Source organism: Mesoplodon bidens (genome assembly GCF_964165515.1).
Source record: "Mesoplodon bidens genome assembly, chromosome: 13".
NCBI lineage: Eukaryota > Metazoa > Chordata > Mammalia > Artiodactyla > Ziphiidae > Mesoplodon > Mesoplodon bidens.
Window position 1 is genome coordinate 23,804,192 of NC_138169.1, and position 10,742 is coordinate 23,814,933.

At 41.8% G+C, this 10,742-nt stretch overlaps 1 protein-coding gene across 1 annotated transcript in view; it reads left to right on the forward strand.

Annotated features, from left to right (window-relative positions):
• Positions 1-10,437, forward strand: part of HORMAD2 (HORMA domain containing 2) — a gene marked incomplete at its 3' end in the record, with an annotated part of 71,934 nt that extends 61,497 nt beyond the window's left edge. Inside the window, exon 10 of the mRNA XM_081252610.1 lies at positions 10,273-10,437. Within this exon, the coding sequence (XP_081108736.1) occupies positions 10,273-10,377 (105 nt within the window). The remainder of the gene's footprint in view (positions 1-10,272) is intronic.
• Between the last annotated feature and the right edge of the window lie 305 nt (positions 10,438-10,742).

The following is a 10,742-nucleotide window of genomic DNA, read 5'->3' on the forward strand; positions in this document are numbered from 1 at the left end:
CTCTCTCTCCTCGGCCCTCTGCCGCTTTAGCCCTCTCCTGTCTAACCTCACTGCTGCTCTTGTTCTTGCTTGAAGTAGCCTCATTGCTTCTTGTCACACTCCTCCCCAGCTCACCCCTCATAATGCTGCCATAGGGACTTTTCTAAAACAAATCTGCTCTTAGAACCCTTCAGCGGCACTCCACTATAGTACAAAGTCCAAACTTCAGAGAACGACATTGTCTGACCCAGCCCACCACCCTATGCCCTTCCTGTTAGTCCCACTGAACAATTCCCAATTCTCCAGGAGTATTCTGCTTTATATCTCTGTCTCTGTGCTTTTGTCTAGAATGTTCTCTCTGCAAGATCAGTCCCTAATGCCATTTGCCTGGTGAATGTCTGCTCATCTTGCAGTACTTAGTTCAAGTTTCACATCCCCTTTGAAGCCTTGCCAGGCCTCCCCAGGAAGAGCTGATAAGATCTTTTTGGAACCTTTACTGTACCCTATACGTGACTCTATCATTTCATCTGTAACCAGTTTGTTTCCCCACCATAATCTCTTTAAGGACTTGAAGTATGTCTTGATCAGCTTTGTGTCTTTAGTGCTCAGCACAATGTCTGACAGAGAAGATACTCAAAAACATTTGTTGAATAAATGAATTAATTATAGAACTTTAAAGCCATATGATGCCTTAGAAAATATAGAGGAAGGCAGAACCGATATAATAACTTTTAGAGATTAATGGAAATATGTGATTATGACTCTAAGGAGAATACATATTTACCTCCCAAATAGAGATAAACATGGTCCAGAACCCTGGGCATAAACTACAGAAAATCAAGAAAGTAAGTTAATGGGCAAACTCTTCCTAAATCTCAGTAAAACATGAGACACTTCCCAACATATCAGAGAGTTCACAGCTCTAGTGGAGTTGGAGGTAAGCATTCTCTTTAGGTATTTGGTTTCTTACTTCTCATTCATCACAATGTTAACACGAGCTCCATTTATGCTAATAGCATTTATTTTATAATTGCTGTTGATCTACCTTTCATTGTACAAAAAAGATAAATGTTAAGGGAAAGGATTCAAAACTAACATCACTGCTATAACTTACTTACAGGGGCACAGACCCTCTCTGAATCATAAATTTCCTTGATCTAGGAACTTCTTTCTAAAGAAAAACGTTTTGCCATACCTGACCTGACAATTTTGAAGTAAGCAAAATTCACTGCACTCTCACCCCAGGCACAGAAGTACTCACGATATTTCCTGGGTGTCTGGGGCTGCCCACCCCTTGGTCCGCCAAACAGATCTACCTCCTAAAGCAAAGCACACTGCCCTGAACTGCTTTTTCTATATTGATACTTATCTGTCTTCTTCCCAAAGCCTGTGAGGCCCTGCTTTCAGCAGGCTGCCACTTAGAGACATTTGATAAGTTAATTTACACTAACATCATATTGAGTAATAATTCCAGGGGAATTTACATTTTTAACAGGAGTGTGTTGGATATATAACACCTCACCCTAAGAGCCAATCTAATGAAGGGACACTTCTCACTGTCCCATATACCTTCCATGTCTTTTTATGACTTAGTGTCTTTAAACATGCTGAATGAACCTTCCGCCTAGAAGGACCTCTCCTACCCACCCCCATCTCCAGTACGGTGAACTCCTACTCATTCTTCAAGACCCAGCTCAACGTCCCTCTTCTGCTAAGGAGCCTTCTCTAAATTCCCCAGGCTGAGCTGGTCACTCCCTCTTGATTTTGATAAAACTTTGCATACTTGCTGTCTCAATTTCTTTAATTTTTTATGATTCTTCAGCGACTTCAAGGTGACTTCTGCCCTGAACAATCCAATGCCCCTAGTAACCTCCATGTGGCTAAATCAAATAGACATATTTCAGTCCTTATCTTGACCTCTCAGCAACACCTGACACTACTGACCACCACCCTCACCTCTTTTATTTTCTCTACTCCTCCTTCTTAAAACTCTCTTCTTTTGGCTTTCTTTGTAGGACAGTCTGCTAGACTTCTTTTCTCTCTCTCTTTCTCAACCTTCTTTGTTGGCTCATCTTCCACCTGATCTCTAAATGTTGGAGATCCTTACGGCTATGTCCTGGCCCCTTTCCCTTCTCACGCTCTGATCTCTCAATAAGCAATCTCTTCCACACCCATGGCATTAATTAGCCTCCATATGCTGATGACTCTTAAATTTACGTGTCCAACCCAGACTTTTGTCCTGAGCTCCAGATTTCCACATATAGCTGCCGATTCAATATGTCTACTTGGGGTTTCTCAGGTACTCCAAACACAGCAGGTTCAAAACTCTCATTGTTCTCTGCCTGAGACAACAGTCCCTCCATCCATGAAGTTAGCTAAACTAGAAACTAGGAGTCATTATTGACCTACCTAGCTCACCTTTACCACTGTATCCAGTTGATCATCCTTCTGACTCTACCTTCTAAATATTTCACTGTTGACTTCTCTCCATCTGCACTGGTATCCAAGTTATTACCTGACTACTACAGTAGCATGACTCATCACCCTGCATCCACGTGATGCCTCCAATACCTTTCTATACAGCAGGCAGAGTGCTCTTTGAAGACAGATTCATTCATTCATTGAAAAAAATGTATTAAGCCCCTTCTAATGTAAGTTGTGACCAATACAGGCATGTCCCTGATCTCTTGAAACTCTATTAAGAGCATATGACTGGGGTACCTAATTTAATTGGAATGGGGGTAGGGAAAGTTTCTTTAAGGAAATAATTTTTCAGCTGAGATCTGAAGAACGACTAGGAATTAATTAGGCAAAAAGAGGGCTGGTGTAGGGGAAAGAGCTTTTTCAACAGAAGGAATATCATGTGCAAAGGTCCAGAATCAAGACGAAGCAAGGTATGAGAAAACTGAGAGGGCAGAGCGTGAGAGGCAGAGTAGAGGAGATGAGGCTGGTACTGCTGGGCACAGCCAGGCCCTGAGGGGGGGTGGCTCTAATTGAGAGGTATTCGGGGGGTAGGAGCCCCCTCAAACGGCCCATCACAGTGGATGAGTGTGGGAGTGGGAGTGGGAGCAATTTTCTAAGGAATGACTGCAGAGCTTTCATCAGGGTTTTATAGCCAATCTGTGACCCCTCTCCTTCCCTAGAAGTGCAAAGAACCACTGATGGTGTATGAAAAGCCAAGGCAGGAACTTTGGACTTTGTCCTAAAAGTAGTGAGATGCCATTGGAAATCATTAAGCCAAAAAGTAGCATGGCCAGATTGTAAAATCTACAGGGCAGGGATTTTTTTTTTTCCTGTACGTGGGCCTCTCACTGCTGTGGCCTCTCCCGTTGCGGAGCACAGGCTCCGGATGCGCAGGCTCAGTGGCCATGGCTCCCGGGCCCAGCCGCTCCGCGGCATGTGGGATCCTCCCAGACCGGGGCATGAACCCACGTTCCCTGCATCGGCAGGTGGACTCCCAACCACTGCGCCACCAGGGAAGCCAAAGAGGGCGGGGATTTTTATCTCGTTTTTTCACTAATGTGCCCCAAGCACCTAGAACAATACCATGCACAGAGCTGGCCAATCACTAATAACTGTTGAATGAAGGAATGTCTCTTATGTTGTATTGCATTATATTGCAATCATGTGCTTAATGTCTCTCCCTTATAAGACTCAATCCTTGAAAACAACTGTGTCTTATTCATTTTTATATTACTAGAGACATGGTATTTGTGCCCAGCACAGTGCACATTCATTCATTCAGCCAATAATTTAAGAGCACCTACCAGATGCCAGAAACTGGGAATACAAAAATGACTAAGATATTGTCACTAACCTCAAAGAGTTTATACTCTGGATGAGAAGACTGGTAAGTAGGCCTGATAATACCATGTAGTATATGTTACAAAAGGGGTAAGGACAGAGCACAGCCAGGGTGTCAGGGAGGCCAAGAGACAGAAGAAACTCCAGGGTGGACCCTGCGCCCAGTGATGAAGGAGAAGCAGAGCATGGGAGTGGGCACCAAAGGCAAAGTCCAGAGGGGAGTGAGCAGGGCCCATTTGAGAACTGAAAGTGGCCAAGGAAGTCTGGAGCAAGATGAAACTGCAGAGATGGGCCAGGGCCATAAAGAGTCTGGACTTTATCCTGAGAACAATGGGAAGTCATTAATGGATGGACGGCGAATCAGTAGAGCTATGTGGTCAGATTTAATAAAAGACTAATTAGGCTGCAGCCTGGAGAATGGATTGGAGAAGCAGTAATAGCGGGAGTCTGAGACCCAGCAATTGTGAGAGATGATATTGGCCTGGGCTAAACCAGAGGCAGTGGCAATAGATAAAAATGGATGGATTCGAAAGATATTAAGGAGGTAGGATCAACTGGAATTAGTGATTAGTTAGATGTTAGATATTAGGGTGAGGATGATGGAGTAGCCATGGACGACTCCCAGGTTTATGTTTTATTTTTTAACATCTTTATTGGAGTATAATTGCTTTACAATGGTGTGTTAGTTTCTGCTGTATAACAAAGTGAATCAGCTATACATATACATATGTTCCCATATCTCTTCCCTCTTGCGTCTCCCTCCCTCCCACCCTCCATATCCCACCCCTCTAGGTGGTCACAAAGCACCGAGCTGATCTCCCTGTGCTATGTGGCTGTTTCCCACTAGCTAGCTATTTTACATTTGGTAGTATATATAAGTCCATGACACTCTCTCACTTTGTCCCAGCTTACCTTCCCCCTCCCCATGTCCTCAAGTCCATTCTCTATGTCTGCGTCTTTATTCCTGTCCTGCCCCTAGGTTCTTCAGAACTATTTTTTTTTTTTTTTTTTTTTTTGCGGTACACGGGCTTCTCACTGTTGTGGCCTCTCCCTTTGAGGAGCACAGGCTCCAGACACACAGGCTCAGCGGCCATGGCCCACGGGCCCAGCCGCTCCGCGGCATGTGGGATCCTCCCGGACCGGGGCACGAACCCGTGTCCCCTGCATCGGCAGGTGGACTCTCAACAACTGCGCCACCAGGGAAGCCCCTTTTTTTTTTTTTTTTTTTAGATTCCATATATATGTGTTAGCATATGGTATTTATTTTTCTCTTTCTGACTTACTTCACTCTGTATGACAGTCTCTAGGTCCATCCACCTCACTACAAATAACTCAATTTCGCTTCTTTTTACAGCTGAGTAATATTCCATTGTATATATGTGCCACATCTTCTTTATCCATTCATCTGTCAATGGACACTTAGGTTGCTTCCATGTCCTGGCTGTTGTAAATAGAGCTGCAATGAATACTGTGGTACATGACTCTTTTTGAATTATGGTTTTCTCAGGGTATATGCCCAGTAGTAGGATTGCTGGGTCATATGGTAGTTCTATTTTTTAGTTTTTTGAGGAACCTGCATACTGTTCTCTATAGTGGCTGTATCAATTTACATTCCCACCAACAGTGCAAGAGGGTTCCCTTTTCTCCACACCCTCTCCAGCATTTATTGTTTGTAGATTTTTTGATGATGGCTATTCTCACCAGTGTGAGGTGATACCTCATTTGCATTTCTCTAATGATTAGTGATGTTGAGCATCCTTTCATGTGTTTGTTGGCAATCTGTATATCTTCTTTGGAGAAATGTCTGTTTAGGTCTTCTGCCCATTTTTGGATTGGGTTGTTTGTTTTTTTGATACTGAGCTGCATGAGCTGCTTGTATATTTTGAAGATTAATCCTTTGTCATTGCTTCGTTTGCAAATATTTTCTCCCATTCTGAGGGTTGTCTTTTTGTGTTGCTTATAGTTTCCTTTGCTCTACAAAAGCTTTTAAGTTTCATTAGGTCCCATTTGTTTATTTTTGTTTTTATTTCCATTTCTCTAGGAGGTGGGTCAAAAAGGATCTTGCTGTGATTTATGTCATAGAGTGTTCTGCCTATGTTTTCCTCTAAGAGTTTGATAGTGTCTGGCCTTACATTTAGGTCTTTAACCCATTTTGAGTTTATTTTTGTGTATGGTGTTAGGGAGTGTTCTAATTTCATTCTTTTACATGTAGTTGTCCAGTTTTCCCAGCACCACTTATTGAAGAGGCTGTCTTTTCTCCATTGTATATTCTTGCCTCCTTTATCAAAGATAAGGGGACCATATGTGCATGGGGTTATCTCTGGGCTTTCTATCCTGTTCCATTGATCTATCTTTCTGTTTTTGTGCCAGTACCATAATGTCTTGATTACTGTAGCTTTGTAGCATAGTCTGAAGTCAGGGAGTCTGATTCCTCCAGCTCTGTTTTTCTTTCTCAAGATTGCTTTGGCTATTCGGGGTCTTTTGTGTTTCCATACAAATTGTGAAATTTTTTGTTCTAGTTCTGTGAAAAATGCCAGTGGTAGTTTGATAGGGATTGCATTGAATCTGTAGATTGCTTTGGGTACTAGAGTCATTTTCACAATGCTGATTCTTCCAATCCAAGAACATGGTATATCTCTCCATCTGTTTGTATCATCCTTAATTTCTTTCATTAGTGTCTTATAGTTTTCTGCATACAGATCTTTTGTCTCCTTAGGTAGGTTTATTCCTAGGTATTGTATTCTTTTTGTTGCAATGGTAAATGGGAGTGTTTCCTTAATTTCTCTTTCAGATTTTTCATCATTAGTGTATAGAAGTGCAAGAAATTTCCGTGCATTAATTTTGTATCCTGCTACTTTACCAAATTCATTGATTAGCTCTAGTAGTTTTCTGGTAGCATCTTTAGGATTCTCTATGTATAGTATCATGTCATCTGCAAACAGTGACAGTTTTACTTCTTCTTTTCTGATTTGGATTCCTTTTATTTCTTTTTCTTCTCTGATTGCTGTGGCTAAAACTTCCAAAACTATGTTGAATAACTGTGGTGAGAGTGGACAACCTTGTCTTGTTCCTGATCTTAGAGGAAATGGTTTCAGTTTTTCACCATTGAGAACGATGTTGGCTGTGGGTTTGTCATATATGGCCTTCATTATGTTGAGGTAAGTTCCCTCTATGCCTACTTTCTGGAGGGTTTTTATCATAAAATGGGTGTTGAATTTTGTCAACAGCTTTTTCTGCATCTATTGAGATGATCATATGGTTTTTCTCCTTCAATTTGTTAATATGGTTTATCACATTGATTGATTTGCATATATTGAAGAATCCTTGCATTCCTGGGATAAACCCCACTTGAACATGGTGTATGATCCTTAATGTGCTGTTGAATTCTGTTTGCTAGTGTTTTGTTGAGGATATTTGCATCTATGTTCATCAGTGATATTGGCCTGTAGTTTTCTTTCTTTGTGACATCTTTGTCTGGTTTTCGTATCAGGGTGATGGTGGCCTCATAGAATGAGTTTGGGAGTGTTCCTCCCTCTGCTATATTTTGGAAGAGTTTAAGAAGTATAGGTGTTAGCTCTTCTCTAAATGTTTGACAGAATTCGCCTGTGAAGCCATCTAGTCCTGGGCTTTTGTTTGTTGGAAGATTTTTAATCACAGTCTCAATTTCAGTGCTTGTGATTGGTCTGTTTATATTTTCTATTTCTTCCTGGTTCAGTCTTGGAAGGTTGTGCTTTTCTAAGAATTTGTCCATTTCTTCCAGGTTGTCCATTTTATTGGCATATAGTTGCTTGTAGTAATCTCTCATGATCCTTTGTATTTCTGCAGTTTTACCTTGCTCCTTCATCTGCTGTATGTTTCTCTGTCTTCTCATTTTGCTTAACTTACTGTGTTTGGGGGTCTCCTTTTCGCAGGCTGCAGGTTTGTAGTTCCTGTTGTTTTTGGTGTCTGCCCCCAGTGGCTAAGGTTGGTTCAGTGGGTTGTGTAGGCTTCCTGGTGGAGGGGACTAGTGCCTGTGTTCTGGTGGATGAGGCTGGATCTTGTCTTTCTGGTGGGCAGGACTGCGTCCGGTGGTGTGTTTTGGGGTGTCTGTGACCTTATTATGATTTTAGGCAGCCTCTCTGCTAATGGGTGGGGTTGTGTTCCTGTCTTGCTAGTTGTTTGGCATAGGGTGTCCAGCACTGTAGCTTTCTGGTTGTTGAGTGGAGCTGGGTCTTAGCGTTGAGATGGAGATCTCTGGGAGAGCGTTCGCTGTTTGATATTACGTGGAGCTGGGAGGTCTCTGGTGGACCGACGTCCTGAACTCGGCTCTCCCACCTCAGAGGCACAGGCCTGACACCCGGCCAGAGTACCAAGACCCTGTCAGCCACATGGCCAGGTACGTGGAGAGTTTCTTGCCTTTTGGGAAGTCTGAGGTCTTCTGCCAGCGTTCAGTAGGTGTTCTGTAGGAGTTGTTCCACATGTAGATGTATTTCTGATATATTTGTGAGGAGAAAGGTGATCTCCACATCTTACTCCTCCGCCATCTTGAAGGTCTCCCTCAACTCCCAGTTTTTTAACTTGGACACCTCCAGGGGAATGCTTGCCTGGGTGGCTTTGGCATCAAAGGTGCAAACTCAGCCAGTTAGAACACACCTGAAAAATGTTTCTCAAATGTTGCTTTCTATGGATAAATTTGTTGGTTTATATAGTTCAGAATATGGACTATTGATCTATGTTAGGAAGTATCCCCTGATGATCACACACTTGCTTTCGAATCCACTAGTTTTCTATAAACCAGTGAGACTTCCCAGACCTAACTGGTTGCCTTGAGATTGTATACATTATTAAAGATGTTCTGATGAACTCACTGTAATAAAATTACAGCTCTGAAACTTGTAATAAAACTCTGGTTTACTTTTTTTTTTTTTTTTTGTGGTACGCGGGCCTCTCACTGTTGTGGTCTCTCCCCTTGCGGAGCACAGGCTCTGGACGCGCAGGCTCAGCGGCCATGGCTCACGGGCCTAGCTGCTCTGCGGCATGTGGGATCTTCCCAGACCGGGGCACGAACCCGTGTCCCCTGCATCGGCAGGCAGACTCTCAACCACTGCGCCACCAGGGAAGCCCTCTGGTTTACTTTTGAGCAAAGAAGAAAAAGAGAAAAACACTATTAAACCATCAGACCAACTTGTACACCCATCTTGTTTTCTTCCCAGTGTATCCAGACTTGATAGAAGTGAGAATAATTTCATTTGAATAGAAAGCATGCCCAAGCAACATTTTTTAAAAAGCTGAATTTTACCAAGTACTTTTTCTTACAGCTACACTGTAACACATTCATCTCCTAGATGCAGGAGTTGGTTTTTGTGCTTTGGGTTTTTATGTTGTTATTTCCTTTCCTTTAGGCAGACCATTTCAAACTTTGCATATCTAAGCAAACCAGTTACTTGAAGAGCAGCTCTACTTATATTCTCAGAGTTTTACTGCTCTATATAGTCAATGTCTTGGTTTAAGCCAAAGGGAATTTGTGGTTTCTGAGATCAGAAATTCAACTACTTTCTAAAATGAAAATTTAGTGATTAAATTAGCCATTTGTAGACCCAATCTTTGGTTCTAAATAGTACTTAAATGCTTTAATGACATTTCCACTATTTTGTAGTAAAAACATGTCAATAATAATAACCTGTATCTATAACAAAAGAGAAAAAGAATAATGTTGGAACCTCTACTAGATATTCTAAATCTTGCTTAAAAATATATATCTTATTCCATTTTCCTCCAAAGAAAGAACAGAGAACATGGAAAAACCTTTCCTCCCATCTAGTGGCTGGAAAATATAAAAATGCCCTCCATGTGTTTCTTGGAATTCCAGGCATTAGGGATCGTCTGACATCTGGTTGTTCACTCAGTTAAGCAAATATAAATTCTAAAATCTTTACCAAAGCTGAGCCCAATGGAGAAATATATGTCTATGATGATTCACTAATCAACTTGTCTTTAATCAATAACATATAAGTCTCATCAAGCAGAAAGAAGGGCTATGGTCCTTCCTAATTCTTTAATCTGAACCTATGATTAAAAATAATAATAATAACAATAATAATAATAATAATAAGGCTGTATGTTTCTGCTAACTGAAAAGGGACTTCAATTCTATTTGCCTCTAAACCAACCAGTGCCCTAGATCTCTCCTGACCCTTAATTGCCCCTTGTTGGCCCCACACCTTGACAACTCTTCCCTCAAGAGCTGGATGTGCTGAATTCACTAAAGAGAGCCAAGAAACTGTCCCTGAAACTGGCTGCCTCCAGGGGCCTCAGCTCCTGAAACTTTGAATTCCAGACTCTGATACTGGCAGCAGGGCCTCTGTGCAGGGCTAAACCAGCCCACAGGAAAGCAGGTTTAGATTGGTTATGCAGCAAGAGGGATTAATGCTTGGTCTACCTGTCTTGTATATGCCTGTGCAGACATCAAAATCTCTGCTGAATTGTGCCTCTCTCTGGTGATTCTCACAGATTCAAAGAATTAATTTTGTGTACAGTCAGCAAAGTTCTGAGAGCTCCAGGAAGAAGAGGAAGGTCAGCGAACCAGTGAAAGTCTTCATCCCTGACAGAAAATGAAAGTTAGATGCCTTTGCTACTTTTATTCTAAAATAAGTTTATTTTGCAACAAATATGCATGAAGTGTCTTAGTAGGAAAGTAAGTTCCTATCACCAAAACCTTTTACTAAATTTGTTGTTAATCCGTTGTTCTCAAAGAGGGTTTTCTTTGCATAATTAAACTTCCCAGGTACTTAGACTACTGTGAAACATTTTAACTTGTTGTAACCCGTGTGCTAGAATCCCTCTTTAGCTTTATTAAAATTCCCACAAAATTGCATAGCATGTGTGTGGTGGTGCTTATCCAGGTGTGATTTTTGTGTTAACTTCAACCATGAGGTTGATCAGCTAAGTGTTGGACCAAAACGTACTCTCCCTGTAGAGTT